At 43.5% G+C, this 20,910-nt stretch overlaps 1 protein-coding gene across 3 annotated transcripts in view; it reads left to right on the top strand.

The window, feature by feature from the left end:
• AMBRA1 (autophagy and beclin 1 regulator 1) overlaps positions 1-20,910 on the top strand; it is a 202,012-nt gene that overhangs the window by 80,525 nt on the left and 100,577 nt on the right. For 2 of the 3 annotated variants that reach the window (XM_005302262.4, XM_065595136.1), the window contains exons 10-11: positions 13,095-13,178; positions 13,848-13,948. In XM_005302262.4, coding sequence (XP_005302319.1) covers positions 13,095-13,178; positions 13,848-13,948 — 185 coding nt within the window. The remainder of the gene's footprint in view (positions 1-13,094; positions 13,179-13,847; positions 13,949-20,910) is intronic. The other variant, XM_005302264.4, reaches the window with a different exon arrangement.

Below are 20,910 nucleotides of genomic sequence, written 5' to 3'. Positions count from 1 at the left end.
GACACCAGCAGGTTAAAATCTTTGCATGCAGTGCAGATTGATTGCCATATTCATATGCAGAAATATTTCCATGTCCTGAATTTCTGCCATCTATCTCCCTGTCTCTGTCTGCAGCAAGCATGGGAGAGAATGCAGATTTACTGTGTTTGTCAGAAAGGCAAATATTTAGGACAGTATGTTGCTCTGTCTGAAAACCTTCACGGAAATGCTTCACCACGGTTTCATAAAGGGTTTCGAGCCAAGGCTAAAGGTGTGATTGTGGCTGACTCTCTGTCTGCCTTAAAAAATCGGCTGCCTGTTAGAATATAGATTGGGAAGAGCTCAGCAATTACATTTTGTTTAGTGTTTGTACCTTCTCCCCTTCTATATGCATGCTGTCTCTCCCATTCTCTACTCTGACTCTGGTACCATTCATCCCATAGGAAGAGGTCACCGTTGTACCAGCACTGCTCACTGTTAGCTCTGTTTCTTCCCTCCTAAATCCTGTAAATTGGACTGTAAAGCTGAACAATTCCCATCAGTACTGGGAAAGATCCTTTCTGGTCTGTGACACAAATGAGTAGTCCTCGGCAATATCTCCTATGGACAAGGAGAGGGACTGGGCTCTTTGACCTTAGGTCCCATCATGGTATTTAGGTTTTTCAGTTCAATGCAAGTGCACTAGAAATGCCTAGACAGAGATCTGTGATCAGTATGTGTGCACTGCAGGAGTGAGTCTTTGGCAGCCCCAGTTGGTAAGACCATGGGTTCATGACAGCTACCTATTGACTTGCAGAGTGGACGAGCCTTCTTCAGAATGTTTATGTGCTTCAGAGCACCAAGGATTACTTGGCTCTCTTCTATAATGAGGCCAGCTGTGGAATATTTGGTTCCCAGACCTATGAGTCTCTTAGCAAGTTACCTTGCACCAGGTTTAAAGTAAACACTCTAGGCAATGTAGGATAAGCCATGGCCTTTCCATTCAACAAAGGCCTCCAGCCTCCTACCTGCCTTCTCTCCACCATTCTTGACAGCCTCACTGACCTCTCACACTGGGGTCCAAAGGAGTCATCTCTGAGTTCCTCCAACAGTTGTCATCTTTTCATAAAGAAACAGGAGGCTTTAGGATCTGAGAGCTGCACGCTTTGACCTTGATTTTATAAAGCAGAGAACTGGTTTACATTCAGTGCCACTCTATCCTTTCCTACGTGGAGATGTTCTGTAATTCTCAGATTTCCAGTGCTTTTGAGAACATAAATTTACATGCACTGGTAGAGGTATGGGGTAGTTACTTCGGTGAGCAGCACAGCAGATTATTACTGTCTTGTCTTCAGGCAAAAGTGTTTGGTTTGGGAGCTTCCATCCTTCCTTGTCTCGGTGACTTCTCCATTCCAGGCCAGCTTGTAAGTAAACTTGTGAGGTTGGCTTGGTCGTCGTATTTACACATACACAAAGGGGAAAGATGTATGGCTGGCTAAACATTCAGCCAGGAAGATCAGGAGATCCCCTTTTTCTGAAGAGGATATATAAGGTGACCAGTTCTGAGAAGTATGCCAGAAGGGACTGTGATCTGTAGGACCTTTAATGCAAGAACAAGAAGTGTCATCTTGGATGGTTGAACTTATATGACCACCATATAAATAAAATGAAAAAAGAAACTAGTTATTACATAAGAACAGCCATACTAGGTCAGACCAATTGTCCATCTAGCCCAGTGGTTCCCAAACTGGGGTTCGTGAATCCCTGGGGGTTCGCGAAATGTTACAGGGAATTCTCGGGAAAAAGTTCCATAATGGCAGACAGAGCTGGTCCTAGGGACCCTGGGCAGCACGGGGCCAGCAGCACGGAGCCACTGGACTTCCACGAGTTAAGCAGATCAAAGCAAGCATATCTATCACACTGAGGAGATTTAAACTTCAAGACTCCTTATAAGAAATGGAAAGGGAGATGGACATTTTTGCTGTTTTTAAAATTAAATAGGCAGCTAGTATTGTTTTTTTTTTTAAATTATTATGAAGAACAAGTTTAAGCTTTGTTGTAATGTGCATTGTTTGTCTGGACTGCTCAAGACCTGAATGCTTGTGTAAGAGGAACTCTTTGAGTTGGCTTCTTAAATACCTTCATGATGTTTCACATCTGATACTCCTTGATGAAACATAGGAGCCTTGTCTTATAACAGGCTTATTCAAAGTGATACAAGCTACGAAAGGTTTTAAATTTGTTAGTCTCTAAGGTGCCACAAGTACTCCTGTCCTTTTTGAAGCTACGAAAGTGAGATATTGGAAGAGTGTCGCCATTTTCATAATGTAATAAAAATACTGTAATGATAAATAATAAATAATTAGTGTGTAATATGCATGTCATAAAAACAAATTTTATATTTCCCAGATCACTGCTTTTATAATTTATACTCAGATAAAGGAGAAAATCCCTGGAAATATTCATTTTTAGGAGGGGGTTCACGAGACTTGACATTTTAGTGAAAGGGGTTCACAGGTTGTTGAAGTTTGGGAACCTCTGATCCCAGCCCTATAGCCTGTCATTTGATAGTGGCAAATGCCAGGTGCTTCAGAGGGAATGAATAGGTAATCAGCAAATGATCCAGCCCCTGTTGTTCGCTCCCGGCTTCTGGCAAACAGTGGCTAGGGACACTCAGCGCAGGGGCTTGCATCTCTGACCATCTTGGCTAATAGCCACTTGTGGTCCTAGCCTCCTTAACTTATCGAATTCTTTTTTGAACCCCATTATAGTTTTGGCCTTCATAACATTCCCTGGCAACAAGTTCCACAAGTTGACTGTGCATTGTGTTAAGAAGTACTTCCTTTTGTTTGTTTTAAACCTGCTGCCTATTAATTTCATTGGGTGACCCCTTGTTTTTGTGTTAGGGGAAGAGATAAATAACACTTCCTTATTTACTTTCTCCACACCATTCATGATTTTATAGACCTCTATCATATCCTCTCTTAGTAGTCTCTTTTCCAAGCTGAATCATCCCAGTCTTTTTAATCTCTCCTCATACGGAAGTTGTTCCATACCCCTAATAATTTTTGTTGCCCTTCTCGGTACCTTTTCCAATTCTAATATATCTTTTTTTGAGATGTGGTGACCAGAACTGCATGCAATATTCAAGGTGTGGGTGTACCAGGGATTTATATAGTGGCATTATGATATTTTCTGTCTTATTATCTATTCCTTTCCTAATGGCTCCTAACTACTTGTCTCTCTTCAGGAGACGTAGATGTAACAATTGCAAATTGTCTGTGATCACTTTTACTGGCATAACTACAATGAATACTCTTCTGAGTGATGGTTTCTTGTCACTGGAGTCCAGATAGAACTGTTAAAAACAAGAGCTTAAAATGTTTCTGTCCATGACTTTATTATTCTATTTTCCTCCCAGATCCTCTTTATCTCTCTTGATCTGTATTTAAGGAGGAAGCATAGTGGGGTAATGATTTAAGCTTACTCCTATTCCACATTGCTTTGCTTCCCATGGTTTGATGAGAAGGAGCATTCTCAGAAGCAGTTTTTTAAGTAGAAAGGGATTACCTAGGACTTGGTGGTGGGTTTTGTTTTCGTTCTGTCTCTTTCTACTAAAGATCTTTGGATTGGGACACTAAACACTGGGATATCACTACCAAACATGCAACAATTTATATTAATTATATTCACCTCCTTTAAAACAGTGCAGGTGAAGAACCCTTCAAGATCTGGAGGAATGGGAAAGATACTGAGTCTACACTTTGAACTCTGCTTACTAGTGCTTGGGAAGTGTCTTAATTTGGCCTGTGATCTACTCATTATAGCCTGCAGCTCTGTCTTCCCTAATTCTTTGCATTTATTTTTACACTCTTCCACCCCTCTTCTTAATCTTAATGCACAATGACAATGCCTGGATGTAGTGATAGTTCAAGACTTCTTCCTTGCAGTGGGACTGCTATTAGCAGGACATTGTTAGCTTCTGCAGAATAGCATCCTGTTAACCATGAATGCTGACTCCCACAAGGGTGCTGCTTGGATGAGTTTCTGCATGCCAGTATCAAGGTAGACTTCAGTAGTGTGAGCTTCCTGACAACAGTGCTCTTATGGCGTCGATGGCTCCAGCTTCCTGAGCAATTCTGATGATTCTCAACAAGATGGGGCACTTTTAAAACAAAGCTCTTTCCTAAGAGTAGCTCTAGGAAGTAACCACCTGTCTATGGCCTGGTCCACACTAACCCCCCACTTCGAACTAAGATACGCAACTTCAGCTACGTGAATAACGTAGCTGAAGTCGAAGTACCTTAGTTCGAACTTACTGCAGGTCCAGACGCGGCAGGCAGGCTCCCCCGTCGACTCCGCGTACTTCTTTTGCGGAGCAGGAGTACCGGCGTCGACGGCAAGCACTTCCGGGATCGATTTATCGCGTCTAGACAAGACGCGATAAATCGATCCCAGAAGATCGATTGCTTACCGCCGGACCCGGAGGTAAGTATAGACCTACCCTATATTCTGCCATTGCTGCCTGTGACTCCCACACTTTCAACTCTTTTCCCCCATCACCTGTTGGGTCAGAATCCTGGAGACTGTTAATGGCTCAGTATGTAGAGAAGTGACTTTGTTAATTTTTGACCCCCTAAATCCAGTATGGATATTGAAAGTGCACAGTGAGCATCCAGTGTATGTTGCAGGGCTGTAAACTGCTTGCAGAGTAGCACCAATTACTGTGAATGTTCTTGCTGCTAGGGATAGACCTGGTGTGGGGTCTCCCAGTCACACTTACTGATGGGAAGTAGTCAAATGGACGGTAAATGTTGGGAACTTTACCTTGGCTAATGCAGTTGTATCTCTGGAAGGAGGCTGGTACCTGGGTGGTGTGCTCTGTTTGTACAGGCAGAGCCCTAGTGGTGTTCCAGACACAACCTGCATGGTTGTGGTGGTTTTATATTATTTTGCTATTTACAGCCAGTTTCAGTCTATCCCATGAAGTTTCCAAGCACTAGTGACTAATGCAGCCACTGATTTGGTTAGTCTCATTTCAAAAGGCAGTGGTGGATCCCTAATCATGTGTCAATGTGACAGGTGGGATTGGAATAGACACAACTGGTTGCCTGTTCAGAATGTATATGGTAGGCCTGTGAGTTTTTCACTGTATTTTCAAATTGGTCTTTTTCTGAAGTGATTAATCCTTAGCATTTAGCAGGGAACTGTTGCTGTGTTTCTCTTTTTGACCAGGTGATGAATCCTCTTGTATGTGGTGCTTGTCAGAGATACTTGATCTTCTGAAGTGCCCTTTTTTTCATCTTGTAAAACTCATTTTATTTCTCCCTGAATGGCCCTCTGAGAGGTAATCAAGGCTATGTTCTTTTTGGCGGTCAGGAGAGCTGTTAATAAACCCAGCCATCTACAATCCTGCTGGTTTAAGGAAGCTTTAGCTGATAAATTGATGAGGATTTCTCTGGTGTTTCCCCTGGAACAGCTTCTAGTGCTAGATGATCATATTTAGCATTCAGAAGAAAGAGGTGAAATACTGGGAAGGTACTAACTTTACCTGGCTACCATCTCAGTTGTTACATGCAGTAGAGATGAAAAAGACCTATTCTGCTAGTTTCCATCTCGTCAGCCAGGACAGGATTGTTTCCTACAGTCTGTCTCTAGTGCTTTATCTGCTATCTTTGGGAGTTTATTCCACAGTCCTAATGCATCTCCCTGTCAGTAAAGAGATTTTTGGTGTAGCCTAAATTTTTACTTTGCTTAATTTTATCCCATTCTTTCTAATTACATTCCTATGTTTCACCTTAAATATTTCTCCTTCCTTCATGATTATTGCATCTTTCAATACTTGTAAATGTTTGATCCCTGTTTACTCATTTTTTACCAAGTTATGCATGTATAATTGTGATTCTTTATTTCTAAATCCCTTTAGCCCTTTACCTACTGTGGGTGTTAGTAGTTATTTCTGTCCTTATACTGTCTAGGTGCTGTGCGCGCGCACACACGTGTGCACCCTTCCTGCCCAAAGAAATCACAATCTGTTCTTCCTGGTAATGAGATGTCCAGAATTAAGTGCAGTATTTCAGGTAGGGTGTCCCTATGCCCAAAACTGTGTCAAGAGCAATTGCCGCCTTTCTGCTTTGGGGCATGAGCATAAGAACGGCCATACTGGGTCAGACCAAAGGTCCATCTAGCCCAGTATCCTGTCTTCCGACAGTGGCCAGTGCCCGGTGCCCCAAAGGGAATGAACAGAACAGGTAATCACCAAGTGATCACAGGTAATCACCTGTCGCCCATTCCCAGTTTCTGGCAAACAGAGGCTAGGGACACCATCTCTGCCCATCCTGACTAATAGCCATTGATGGACCTATTTTCCATGAATTTATCTAGTTCTTTTTTTAATCCTGTTATAGCAGGGGTAGGCAAACTTTTTGGCCTGAGGGCCACATCTGGGTGGGGAAATTGCACGCAGGGCCATGAATGTAGGGCTGGGGTAGGGGGTTGGGATGTGGGAGGGGTGCAGGGTGTATGAGGTGGCTCAGGGCAAGGGATTGGGGTGCGGGGTGTACAGGGGGCTCAGGGCAGGGGGTTGGGGTATGGGTTGGTGCGGCAGGGGGCTCAGGTTCAGGAGGGGGTTGGGGTAAAGGAGGTGTGCAGGGTGTGGGCTCTGTCCCAGTGCCGCTTACCTGGAGCAGCTCTGGGTTGGCAGCGGCGCGCAGCAGGGCTAAAACAGGCTCCCTGCCTGCCCTGGCCCCATGCTGCGCCGCTCCCGGAAGTGGCTGGCACCATGTCGCTGCGGCCCCTGGGGTGGGGGGGGCCTGAGGGCTCCGCGCGCTGCCCTTGCCTGCAGGTACCTCCCCCGAAGCTCCCATTGGCTGCAATTCCCCACGGATCTGGCCCACAGGCCGTAGTTTGCCCACCCCGTGTTATAGGCTTAGCCTTCACAACATTCTCTGGCAAGGAGTTCCACAGGTTGACTGTGCGTTGTGTGAAAAAATACTTCCTTTTGTTTGTTTTAAACCTATTAATTTCATTTCGTGAGACCTCTGAAATTGAGGGACTGGGAACAGAGTGCAGTAATCTCAGGTGCATGTTGTATTGCATACTTTTGTCTAATTTGCTGCCTGTGTTCAGACCTATTGATGTCTCTGCATTCTGCTTCTTCGTTATCTCCCTTTTATTGAATGTTTGGGATTATTTTTTCCCAGATGTGTAGTTGGTTTCCATTTTTCCACATTTTTTCTTTTATTTACTGCTCACATTTCTCTTCTCTAAGGGGCTTTGATCCGTGTAAGTGCAAGTCAGTGAAAGTTGAAGGCACTTCCAGAAAGAGCTGAGAACCCTGCAGTATCAGGCCTTAGATCCCTTTGTTTCTCTGTCCTCAATGATGTTTCCATCTTTTCCCTATTCAGGGCAAAATTGGCAGTTAATTTGTCTTCAGTGGCACCCCATGCAACGCACATCCTTTACTTACCAGCATAGGTATGTAGGGTAACTGACAACACATCCTTAGTATCATCCACCCATTTCATTTAACATGCTATTTCCTTCCTCCTCCTTATTTGTCATGGATTACAGGGTGTGCTATGCCTTGCACCCCTCTGTAGTCTCTTGTGAGTACACCTTCCTAGTGATAGGCCTTGAACTTTCACTCACTCCAGGGTAGGTCCTGACTCTTTCACTGGATCTCCAGGCTTCAGCACCTCTGTTTCTTCCCATAGCTTGGCAGTTTGGCTTGGCTGCCTGCAGGAGTCTTCTCTCTTAGGACCTGTGATCGGGGCCCCAGGGGGACCACACTGAGGTTACTCAATTAGGGCAAACTGCAAAGAATGGGGCAGACAATCCCCAAAGCTGATGGATATTCCAATACTTAGATTTACCAAGCCACCACAAAACAGCTTCTACAATACCTTACTGGTTGCACAGAAGCCAAAACACAGTTCCCTTGTAGCAACCCAGCCTTGGACTTCCACCCAGACACCCAAGTCAAATATGAAAGTTCTACCCCAAAGGATTGGACACATCATCTCCCAAGTTAATGAATATTTCAGATCTTACCCAAATACACACTTACAGCCAATTCTTATTAACGAAACTAAAATTTATTAAAAAAGAGTGAGTGAGTATTGGTTAAAAGATCAGTATACATACAGACATGAGTACAGTTCTGAGATTAGTTTCATAGTAGAGATGGTGAGCTATGGAGTTACAAAGAGTTCTTGGAATTAGTCCATAGATTCAGTCCAATGTTCATATCCAGGGAGATCCAGGTGGGACTGGAGATCTCCGTCTTACGACTTAAGCTTCCCCTGCATAAAGCCTCAAGCAGATCTGAGATAAAAAGGATCAGGACCCAAGGGCTTTTATATAGTTCCAGGCCTTCTCTTGACAGCTCAGAGTTCCTAGGCGACCAATAGGCAATCATCGAGACTCTGAAGTAGACCTATTTCCTAAGCATCACCGGTAATTAGCTACATAAATTAACATAAGGCAATTGCCTGTTTTCCACCATTCGCAGGTGATTTGCTATACATTTCAAAGAGAGATCAATACAGTGATATTAATATATTTATAGTTCATTTAAATGTTAAGGTCTCATTTTGGTCTCTGAATTAAGACTACAGCATAGACAGGAACCGTTTGACCTCTAATAATATATATGTAAACACACAAAAACACAAACATTATCTACTAATATGTCCCTAAAGATTGAATTTGGATCATTTGTCTTGCAGGATGCTTAAACCTTTCTGGCCATGTGTCATAGGAGCTTTGTACTCAAAAATGTATGTGGGGTCAGTGTTTTGAAAAGGCTGAACTAAGTTCTACTTATTAGTCAATAGGAATACAGTAGTGGAGAAATGGATTAAAATAACAAAGCAGGCTTACACATGTGAATCTTACTGAAACTTTATTCTTTCCTTGCAAGTTCTGGGTAAGTTGCATGCAGTCTAGACACTTCTCCTGGACTGGGACAGTCAGCCCCTGAAGCGTACTCCATGTCTCACTGTCAGAGAGTCACCTCCAGATTCAGCTGCTCACTCGTACTCTTTCCTCTCTAGGCAGGAGTCTTTAATAGTTTAGTGTCTCTTTGATCCTACGCTTAGACCTTGGAAAAATAAACCTGCTGTGGGTATTTCCCAGTTAATAGCTCTGCCAGGGTTCTGTTCAGGAACTGTTCTATCCTGACTTTTTTCTATCACTGATTTGATTCCTCCACCAAAAACCTTTGATTTAACTCCATGCAGTCATACAGAATAATATCAAGCAGGTAAACTGAGGCATTGTAGAAATAATACATAAATTTCCCACGGGCTTCACAATGTAACCAAAGATGATCAAATCAAACCCAGTGTCTACTTCACCAATTATTTATCACTTCTTTCTTTGTCAACCTCTAAGTACTTTCCTACCCATGTGATTGAAATTTAAATATGATTACATTATAAACGAATTTGATCTAACTCTTTAAATTAGATTTTGTGAAACACAGTATAAAATGCTCTAAATAAGGGTTTTAGTTAGTACCTCTACCACATTGTCTTGATCTGCTAATTTAGTAATTCTCTAAAAAGCAATTAGGTTTATCTGGCATGATTTGATATTTATAAGCCTGTTTGCTTACTGCTTATACCTCCTAATAAACTTACATGGGATTTTCAGAAGTGTTCAGTGTTGACCTAATTCTAGTCCCATTGCAGTTAATGGGAGCAGTTAGACCAACGTAGAGTGCTTTTGTCAATCCCATCCTAAACCTTTAGAGATTTTTTTTTTATTTGTTTTATTAAGCTGTGAACTTAAATGTGCAGGATAGTAATTACTAGGATCGCTCTTCTTCCCTTTCCTGAATATCTCGATTACGTTTTGCTTTTCTCCAGTGTCTTGGTAACTGCCCAGTTCTTAATGCTTTTTTTAAAAATGGCTTAGTTTGGTAAGTTAACTAATTTCCTTCTTTACATGCATGAATTTGTAGTTCATGTTTTTTCAAATCTGCTTTTATCTGTTTATATCAGAGCTTGTCTACCCTTACTGGGGGATCGATGCATCAGTGATCGATTTAGCGGGTCTAGTGAAGACCTACTAAATTGACCACAGATTGCTCTCCCGTCAATTCCTGTACTCCACCTGAATGAGAAGTGCAAGGGGAGTCGACGGGAGAGCGTCTCCCGCCAACATAGCGTAGAGTGGACCCTGCAGTAAGTAGATCTAAGTACGTCTACTTCAGCTACATTTTTTATTGTTTGTTGGCATGGCCTTGTTATATAGCCCAGATCCTGACACTGGGGAAGGCAGCACCTTTTTGTTTCCTTTTTTCCCCGTCTTTGGCAGGGAAGATATTGGGTTGATTTCAGGGGAGTAACTGCTTTTTATATAGAAGGGATCCACTTATTCAAGTTGTGCGTTTTGCTATGAAACTGAGCATTGTAAATCTTCCTGCTGCTCAGCCATGGTAGCCGGTGAGTCTAATAAGTAGCTGACACAAAGACAGAAAATTCAAAGCTGAGCTGGAACTCAAGTTACTGGTATAGAATATAAAGTCCCACTAGTACTTTGGAGAACTTTATTGGAAACTTGTTTCATTCCTGGCAGCACTACTTCATGTTGGCATGCAGTCGTGTTAACATCTGCTCTCTGTAAGCGGAGCATATATGGTACAGAAATAACACAGAAAGCACCATCCATCTTTACCAATCTGTAGGCTTTTTTATCTCCTTTTTAGAAGGTGCAGGAATAATCTTCAGCTAGCATCAGGGTAACACCAGCTGCTCCAGCTTTTCAGCAGTAGATGAAGGCGCTCGGGTAACACAGAGGCATTCAGTATGTGATGATGAGCATGGGATTAGGTAAAGATTCTGTAAATTAGTAGATCTAACTAGATGGTGTCTGCTTGTAATATTCCTCTTCTTTCCTCTCCTCCTAGGCTGTCCATCTCATCCTTTAATCATCTTGTTCTTTTTCTTCAGGGACTACAATAAATGGGAATCATCAGCATTCTTTGGGAATATAGTCTGCTTTTCTTTTCTTATCCCAAATCCTGTTACCTGGAGTCCGGGCACACTTGGGGCAGGTGGTTTGAAACTGTAGGATTTGCTTTACCTGCCAATTCACTAGAACTCTTGTTTCTTTACTTTCAGGCCACATTACAAGGCCTATCTCTTCTCTCAAGCTATTTCTGTGCCGGGGAGGAGAGAGGAATGAATTGGTTGATGTGGCATGGTAGGAGAGCTCTGAGGTATCTGGTTGGATTTTGAAGTTTGTGTTTAAGACACTGAATTATTTTTATGATATTTGCATGGGTGCCAGCAGCATCCAGAAAGCATTTTAAAAATCAAAATGAATAATTATTAGTCACTGTGGTGCTTTAGGTCTCCGAACCTGCATGGAGAGGTGGCTATGGGCATTTGCATCCTTTTTTTTTTTTTCTCCCTTTATTTCTGCCAGCCTGAATTAATATCTCATTCCTTTAAAACCTGCTAGAGAAATATTTTTAGATGCAGAGTTTTGCAGGGTGCCGCCTGCTGATTTCTCTCTCGCTGCGATTCTCCTCTGCAAAAAGCAGCTTCTAACTCCAGTGGATGCCTCCATGTTGCTGGTCTAAGGGGTTCTCTCTGGGCTAGTTTTGCCTCTCTTCGCTCATTGCCAAGCTCCCAGCATGGTTTGAGGCTTTAAGAGTTTAAAAAAGCAGATTTGTCTTGGCTTTTTAATAGCATTAGCTGTATGCAGTGGTCTTTGTGCATATTACTCCCTGTTCCTCAATATCTTCTTCTTCTCTCCCTCCCCGCACAGTGAGACAAGACTGGAGGGTGGTGGTGGTGGGGGGGGAATAGTTGGTTTTTTTTCTCTTTGGCAAGAGAATGAAGTTGAGTGCTGACATATATCATCTTTGATGGAGAAACTCCACAGCGTTCTTTCTGCTATTGATCTGCTTCTTAATGGCCAGGAGGCCTCTTAGTCAATGGGAGACAAGAACAGCAACTTGTTTTCCTTTGCAGATGACAGGAGCCCTGCTGGTCACATATAAACTATGCGCTGAGATCTAGCTATGTGGCCAAGCACTACAACTGCAGACTGTTCAGGCAGATGGGGAGAGAAATGGATGGATTTCCTTTTCTGGGCTTTGTTTTAGATTTGATTTTGATGAAGTAAAGTTTAAGATGCTAATGAGCTGTGGAGTGCAACCTCTGCTCTTCTGTTCCTGGCTCTTCAAATGAGTGGGAAACAGCCACGTAATGGACCCTTCTTCTCAGCCCACATTTCCTTGCTTACTGTTAAAAAGAAATTACACGCACAGCTTGCTGGAGTGGGTTAGGAATTTGCTGCTACCAGGTTTGTTGCATCAGAAAAAGACTTAATATTCCAAAGACTCTAGGAATGAGGATGTGTAGCCCTTGAAGCTTCTTGCTTCCAAAGTGCTCTGCACACATTAGCTTCTCTTCACAACCCACTGGGAGGTAGCCAAGTATTATCCCCATTTACAGATAAGGATCTGGGACCCAGGGCAGAGAACAGACTTAACCATGGTCATGCAATAGGTCAAGCTCAGAATTGGGAATAGAACCATCCCAGTAGTTCATTTCAGAGCAGACTTTGGGGTCAGAGATAGAGTCCAGGTCCTTTTGTGACTCTTCACTATCTTCCTTGCCATATTAGTCTAATATATTAAGCTGTGTGGCTTAAGACTTGTGAGGAAAAGGGGGATCGTTTGTCCATTCTTCAAGGAATACCTGAAGCCCTCCTTTTGTGCTGCAGATAGAAATGAGTTGTTTTGAGGGGGGTGAATTCCTAGTTGGGACTGTTTCTTTTTTCTGTCTCATCTGGAAAACTCACTGTGGGATATGGAATAAATTAAAACTGTCCACGACAAAACAGTGAAGAATAGACTGCAGGGAACAGTCCTGTACTAGCACCTCAGGAGATGAACTATGAGACACAAGAGGCTTGGTGTGTGTGAATCACTTTGAGATTGTTGGTGAAGGTTGCTTTGGGAATACAGAATGTTGAAGGCAGATAGCTTGAGCTGATGGTACCCTGGAGCTCTCTGGCATTACACAATGTGGTAAATTAAGATTTCAGGTGCTTCGTTCCTGGGGCCTTGTCTTCTTATGTGTATATTTTAATGTGCAATTTTTTTTGTTTTACTGAAGGGACAATGGAGACAGATCAAGGCACCGAGCTCCCCGGAACGCCCGTATGTCTGCACCGTCACTTGGGCGCTTCGTCCCCAGGTGAGACCTGTACACCCATCTGGAGAATGGGATAGAAGCTTGCATTGCCACTTACAACAGAGCTCTCTGTTGTCATGTCAGAGGCTCAGATTCATTTGCTTGCACGGATCTGATGTGAACTAGGTTATCTGTGTCTGGGACTACTGTGGATGTCTGGCCCTCCTCTTGGAAAAGAGAGGGTGAGATTAGTGTGATTAGCTTTCATAGCCACATTTCCCAGAGCCCTGTCCTGAGCTTTCTTAACTGGAAATGGATGGCTGTAGTGTGGAGCCGAAATGGAAGGGAGGAGAAAATCTGATGGGGATTCTCAGTGAAGCATACTGGGTCAAAGATGAAGGTGTAGGGAAGAGAGGAGATGGGGATTAGATTGCTGGTATAGCTCAGCAGGTCTTCAATTCCATCTTGGCTGGATGGAGCATGTGGTGGTGCAGGGGAGGGTTTGTGCTCCTGAGCCATGACATGCCATTTTTCTGCTGGATGGAGCACTCAGATGACTGGGCTCCTCTCTTTGACCTCCCTTTCCCCCCCCTGTTAGGGTCCCAGAGCCCAGTACTGCTCGCCCAAATTAGATGGGATTCCTGGACTAGAGCCTCAGTTTCCTGACAACACATTGGAGGTTTTTTCTCAGTGTGTGGGGTGTTTCTCACAGTATGCACTCTCTTTCTTTAGGCGTTTCTTGCTGCCAGAGTACTTACCTTATGCTGGGATTTTCCATGAACGCGGACAGCCAGGGTTGGCCACCCACTCCTCTGTTAACCGGGTCTTGGCAGGTAAAAAAAAATACCTCTTCTGGAATACAGTGACCTGTGCTAGGTGGGATTCTGTCCACAGTCTGCGCATAGCAGGTCAGCCTGGAAAAAGAACCTATGAGAAGTCTGTGTCCATCCTGGTATTGGTATATAAACCTCCTGAACCAGCAGAGGATGTGGAACTAGATACTATAGTGATGGGGTTCATACAAGTACCTAGAAGTTGCAGATACCATACTTTGAGTGCATATTAGGCTCTGTGCTGAGGTTCCCCTAAGGCAGGGGGGAATTTAATAATTCTCCTGATGTTTAATTCCCTCCCCAATCTGAATTTTTTTTTTTTTTTAAAGCAAACTGACAGCCTAATGATCAGCTTGCTGCAGGTCCTTCTAATTGAATTATAGGGTGCCTTGTTCATGTTCCGGCTGGCAAGCCACTCACAAGGGAGCGCGGGATTCAATTAGGATCCTAATAAGTGCGTGTTAAAACCTCGGCTGCCACCACATACATCATACAGGCATTTGGGAGCCTTAAAGGGCAGGCGGGGGTGGAGGGGAAGAGGAGTGGGGCTTTGGCAGCCTGTGAATGAAACAGTTTTATATGATAGATGGTATAATTCTTGAGGGTGCTTCTTGGTGGCGTCTGAGCTGCTCTGTGATTAGTACCAGCAGTGGAAAGGCTTTTTTTGGATAAGGGGAAGGCGGGTATCTATGTACCTGCCAGATGGAGATCCATTGGCTGCTGCTACTATTGGCAATGGGGCACATGCGGGAAAGACATAAACCCCCCCGGAAGGAGCGTGGTCTCCCATCTAGTCTTTCTCTCTCATTGTGGCGTGTTCAGGCAGAGGCTACCTGCGTGGGGAGAGCCCCTGTATTTTGCGTGGCTATATAGTATAATGTGCCAGTGTAGCCTTTTAAAACCTCATTGTCATCTGTAAAATCCAGAACTGTCTCCTGGATCTTTGTATCTCACTTGGACACTCAGCCAAGACAATACTTGCCTCCTAGTCATCCTGTCGCAACAATTGCAAGAGTAGCGAAAGCCCAGGCTATGGAGCACCTCCATCCCACTACCTGATGAGCAGGGGAGCCAGCTTGTAGCATTTAGCTGACGCACATACTTTCCTCATGACTGTTGCTTGTGTGGAATTTGGCTGTCGGCTTCTGGAAACAGCTCACTGGCAGATAATTACTTGCTGCCAGGCAACACTGCAGAACTCTTCTGTAGTGGGGCTTTGTTGGATTCATCTGCCTTCAGCCCTCCCTGCACAGCACCTCTTTCCCAGCAGCTGAGGAGCATTCTATCTTTTCCTGGCATTTAGCTTTAAGAGAAGCAGTCAGTTTGCTCCTGGCTTTCAATGACTCCTTTTATTTATTCTGCTTCCTCTTTCTTCATGCTGTTCTGATGGACAGTAATCCAGTGCAAGAGCCCAAGCCCCTCTCAGTGCAGAAAACGTAACCCCCACAATTCATATGTAAAAGCTGCAGCACCCTATCACAGAGACTTCATTAAGCGAAGCAAGCAAGGTGTTTACAGCTCCTCCACTAAATCTCCCAATGACCAAGGTCCATCCCAGTCTATTCCATGGCAAGATGGACCTAAATTCTATGGCAAGGCTCCTTGGTTTCTGCAGCATTCCAGTGCATCAGACTGGAAATTGTGCTGCAAGTCCAAGTAACTTCCACAGTGGAGTTTTTATTGAATGATTTTAATTGAAATGCTACATCCCATCAGTGCAGCGGCTCCTTGTGGTGTTTGTTTTAATATTGAATTCAGTTTATTTTACTCCCTCCTCATTTTCGGTTTTTGACATACCACAGATTTAAGTGTTAACAAGTAACTGCATTATAGAAATTGGTGGAGGTCGAAACTTCGCTGGAGGCCCAGGGGGCTTTTGGAACTGGAGGGAGCTTGGAATTGTGGAATAAGCACATTCACTCATTATTTTTGCTAAAACGATTAGCAATGAAATAGCTGAGTGTTAACACAATGGAGTATTAGCTCTGAATTTTAATATTTGAGATAAAAGACCAGTTCACACTGCTCAGAGCTATTGTTTCAGGATGCCTGCTGACTTGGGAAGGCCACGCTACATTGGTTTATAGTTGTATCAAGTATGGAAGGCTTGGAGCATACTTTTTTGTGAAAACCCTGAAACCTATATTCTTTAACACTGTTCCAGGATGGGGTAGCTTCTGTGCAAATTTCCTGACCAGTTAATACCCAAGACCCTGCCTATTTGTTGTTTGTATTATTGTAGCATCTAGGAGGCCTAGTCAAAGACCAGAACCCCATTGTGCTAGGCGCTGTACAAAGAACAGAAGACTTGTGTCTGCCCCAAAAGGTATGTCTACACTAGAACAAAAGACCGTTCCCATTCACGGGGTCCCAGAGCTTGGACTCCAGCCTGAGCACAAATGTCTACACCGCAATTTTACAACCCTGCAGCCTGAGCCCTGTGAGCCTAAGTCAGCTGACCCTGGCCAGCTGCAAGTATTGAATTGCTGTGTAGACATGTCCAACTAGTTTTTACCATCTAAGAGGCAAGACAAGAGGCCACAGGTGGCTATGGACAGATAGACCAGAAAATCAAGGAAACAGTGAGACAGTATTGGTCAGCATGATAGGCTGTGGTCTCGATGCACCAGCTGTCTAACCGTTGTTAGTTTTTTTGTAGGTGTTACAGCAGAGAAGAGTTTTAAGGTGGATAATGTGGTAATTCTGTGGATGTTTATGGGGAGCTTCTCCCATATGGGGGGCAGCATGAGAGAAAGCACAAATGTGCTTGTTTGAAAAATATAAGAAAAGTGGGGGGTTGGAGGGCTTCAGAGGCTGATCAGAGGCAGGAGTCTACATTTCAGTAGCGAGTGAGAGATAACTAAGGTGGGGATTGACTATGAAGGGCCTTGAAAGTGAAGACAAGCGACTTATGTTTGATGTGATAGAAAAGGAGGATCCAGTGGAGGGATTCAGAAAGAGGGGTGACATGGTCAAAGTGATGGGGTAAGAGAATGATCTTTGCAGCAGCATTCTGAATGGATATGAGTGGGGTAAGACTGCATTTGGCCAAAGAAAAGACTATTGCAGTAATTGAAATGTGAGATGATGCTTGTACAGGAGAATTAGCTTTGTGGTTAGACAGAAAAGGCTAAATCTTAGAGGTTTTCTGCAGAAAGAATCAACAAGATTTAGACACAGCCTGGGTGTGAGAACCTACAGTGAGGTCCAAGTTGAAGGTAACACCCATGTTACGGGCCTGAGTTAACAGGCAGGATGGTGGTGGTGTCACCGGGGTTGAGAAAGGAGGTAGTGGGGTGGGCGTGGAGGGGAAGAACAATTTTAGCCACGTTTCACTTGAGCTCATGGCTAGACATCCACAAAATGTCAGATTTTAGTTTGGACCGAAAGAAATTAGTCTGCAGTAGAGAGGTAGAGCTGTGAATCATCAGCATAGAAATGGTAGTTTAATTTGTTTGTGGATGAGATAACTCGGAGATAAGCCGGAGAAAGGAAAGACTGTGTCATTGGTCCCCTGTGGAGCCCCCACAGAAGGTTGAAGAGGGAATGAGGAGGAACCTATGGAGGACATATTGAAGGAGTAATTATAGAAGTAGGAGGGAGAACCAGGAGAGGGAAGAGTCATGGAAATCAAGGGAGGACAAGATTCCAAGAAGAACATAGATATCTGTGTTGAAGGCAGCTGATGGTCAATAAAGGTGAGGGTGGAGTACGGGTTCTTAGATTTGGCTAGAAAGCGGTCGTTAGACTTCAATGGGAGTGGTTTCAATAGGGTGCAATGGGAGGAAGCCAGATAGGAGAGGGTCTAGGATGGAGTTGGAGGAGATGAGCTCCTGTCTGCAAATTGAATGAGTTTAGAGATGAAAGGGAAGTGGGAGATGAATTTATTAATCTCTAAATCCTTCAGATGTTTACACCCCATGCATGGAAAACTTATGGCTCTTCCAGGAATGCCCATCTCCCACAGACTTGCCTCCGATCCTCTGAGCAGGAAAGGTCTGTGTAGTTGTTTTGCTTTCTCTATTGCCAACCACTTTAGAAGGGAAACGCCTTCTGAATGAGACATGCCAGTTGGTCACTGAACACCTTTGGAATATCCATGCTGAACCAGCTTGGCTTTGCAGCAATCTGGAAAAAAAATTCTCCTAGATTATAAGGCCAAAAGGGACCATCGTTATCTAGTCTGACCTCCTGCATTACATAAACCATAGGACTTATCATAGAATCATAGAATATCAGGGGTGGAAGGGACCTCAGGAGGTCATCTAGTCCAACCCCTGGCTCAAGCAGGACCAATCCCCAGACAGATTTTTGACCCAGATCCCTAAATGGCCCCCTTAAGGATTGAACTCACAACCCTGGGTTTAGCAGGCCAATGCTCAAACCACTGAGCTATCCCTCCCCCCATTCTCTGTATTCATTCCTCTTTGAACTAGAGTGTGTCTCTTAGAAAAATACTGTGTCATGATTTAAACATTTCTGTGATGGGGGAATCCACCATAACACTTGGTAAATTGTTCAAATGGTAAATTACCTTCACTGTTAAAAAGTTGCACCTTATTTCTAGTCTGAATTTGTCTAGCTTCAGCTTCCAGCCATAGGATCTTGTTATACCTGTATTTGCTCCATTGAGGAACTCTGTATTATCACATTTCTGTTCCCCATGTAGATACCTATAGACTGTGATTTAAGTCACGCTTTAATAAAGAGAAGGTTAAGCTGAAGAGTGAGCTCTTTGAGTCTTTTTCTGTAAGGCATGTTTTCCAGTCATTCTCATGGCTCTTCTCTGAACCCTCTCCAAGTTATCAACATCTTTTTTAAATTGTGGACACCAGAACTGGACACAGCATTCCAGTAGTGGTCACACCAGTGGTAATACAACCTACGTATTCTTGCTCGATATAGACCCCTGTTTATGCAGTCAAGGATCATATTATCTTTTTTGGCCACAACTTTGAACTAGGAATTCATGTTCAGCTGATTATCCACCACCACACCCAAGTCTTTTTCAGAGTCATGGCTTCCCAGGATAGAGGCCCCATTCTGTAAGTAGGGCCTGCATTCTTTGTTCCTAGATATGACTTTACATTTGGCCACATTAAAACTCACATGAGTTTGAGCCCAGTTTATCGGGCATTGAAGATTTCTCTGTATCAATGACCTGTCCTCTTCATTATTTCCCATTCCCCTAATCTTTGTGTAATCTGCAGACTTTCAGTGGTGATTTTTTCTTTTTTCCAGGTCACTGATAAAAATGTTAAATAGAGTAGGACCAAGAATCGATCCCAGCAGGCCCCACTAGAAATACACCCATTTGATGATGATTCCCAGTTCACAACTTATGTTTTGAGACCTATCAGCCAGTTTATAATCAATTTAATGTGTGCCATGTTGTTTCATATTATTTTAGTTTCTTAAAATGTCGTGCATTACCAAGTCAAACGCCTTCCAGAAACCTAACAGCACGTCTACAGGATGGGGTAATGTACACTACGGGGGAGCAGTGATTTCCAAAGTGCACTATTGTGCATTAATTGGCCCATTAGACCAGCACTGGCCCTGCTGGTGCGGACTAAATGTTCCCTAATGCACTCTAACATAGTGCTGTTTGAAGCAGCATTTTGTTAAAGCACACTAGAGAGCTTTTAATGTGCACCAGCAGGGTCTACCTGGGCCAAATAATAAGCAACACATTCATGCACTTTCAAAATCATACTCCTGTAGAGCACATTACTGCACCCTGTAAGCTTGCCCTAAGAATATTATTACATAAACACTATTACCTTTATCAACTAAACTTGTAATCTCATTAAAAAATGTTATTAGTTTGACAAAATCTATCTTCTATAAACATTTATTTGATAGCCTTAATTATATCCTCTTTTAATTCTTTATTGATGGAGTCCTGTATCAGCTGCTCCAATATTTTGCTCAGCATAGATGTCAGGTTGTCCCGTTTACCCTTTTTAAATATTTGCACAACATTAGCTTTCTTCCAGTTCACTGGAACTTCCCAATGTTCTAAGATTTATTGAAAAGCCTAATTAATGGTCCAAAGAGCTCTTCGGTCAGCTCTTTTAAAACTCTTAGCAGGATGGTGAGGGATCTCACTGGCCCTTTGGACTCTAGTTCTTCCCTATCCAACCAATATGCATAGGAGAATCAGCATGAACTCTGAGCTCATGGTGGGAACTGTGCCTCTGAGGAAAAGCCTGTAAAGTGAATCCTGTGACACATGGGAGCAGTCCAGCTAGGGAGATATCTTGAAATGAGAACAGTTGGCTTCTATTTTCATAGACTCCCCTCAACCCATGTGTAGTGTAGTATGTGGCACAAGGATGTTAGTCTTCTCACAATACTATTTCCAATCCTCTGGGCAATTTTCCCTCTGCCCTAGCTAGCAGGCATTCATCCTAAAATGTTCATGTTCCTCAGGTGAGGAGCTGCTTTATGGGATGAGGAAAAATGTTGTCTCTATCAAAGAGAGCAGACAGGGAACTAGTGCAATGACCTAATATGGTCTGTCGTGCCTCAATCGAGGATGTTTAGCACACCTTCCTGGAGCTTGCAGTGTTAGTGTTATATTGCCTACTTGCTCTCCCACCCCCCTACCCCTCCACCCCGGTCTGAACATTTCTGACCAGCAGCTTTCTTTGCAGAGCCTTCCTCACTCTGAGTCAGAACTTGAACAGCGCACTATCAAGTAAGGTGGGGGAGAAACTGAGTTGGTGGGAAGCAATTGTAGATTCAAATATCCATTTAAAAATCAATAAATACCTAGAAAATCTAACCCCGTCACCAAACACTTAAAGCCCCATGTTTGCCTGTGTGAACTCCCTGTACCGGCTTTATGCCAATTACCTGAGCAGCGCGATATTGACAGAGGAACGGAACAGAAAAACACTTCTGTTTCAGTTCTGTGGAAACTCCTGAAGAAAAGAAATCAATGTTTGCCAAATAGC

Source organism: Chrysemys picta, chromosome 4 (genome assembly GCF_011386835.1).
Source record: "Chrysemys picta bellii isolate R12L10 chromosome 4, ASM1138683v2, whole genome shotgun sequence".
In the NCBI taxonomy this organism is placed as follows: domain Eukaryota; kingdom Metazoa; phylum Chordata; order Testudines; family Emydidae; genus Chrysemys; species Chrysemys picta.
The sequence above is the reverse complement of the archived record's forward strand: the minus strand, read 5'-3'. Positions and strand labels throughout refer to the sequence as shown.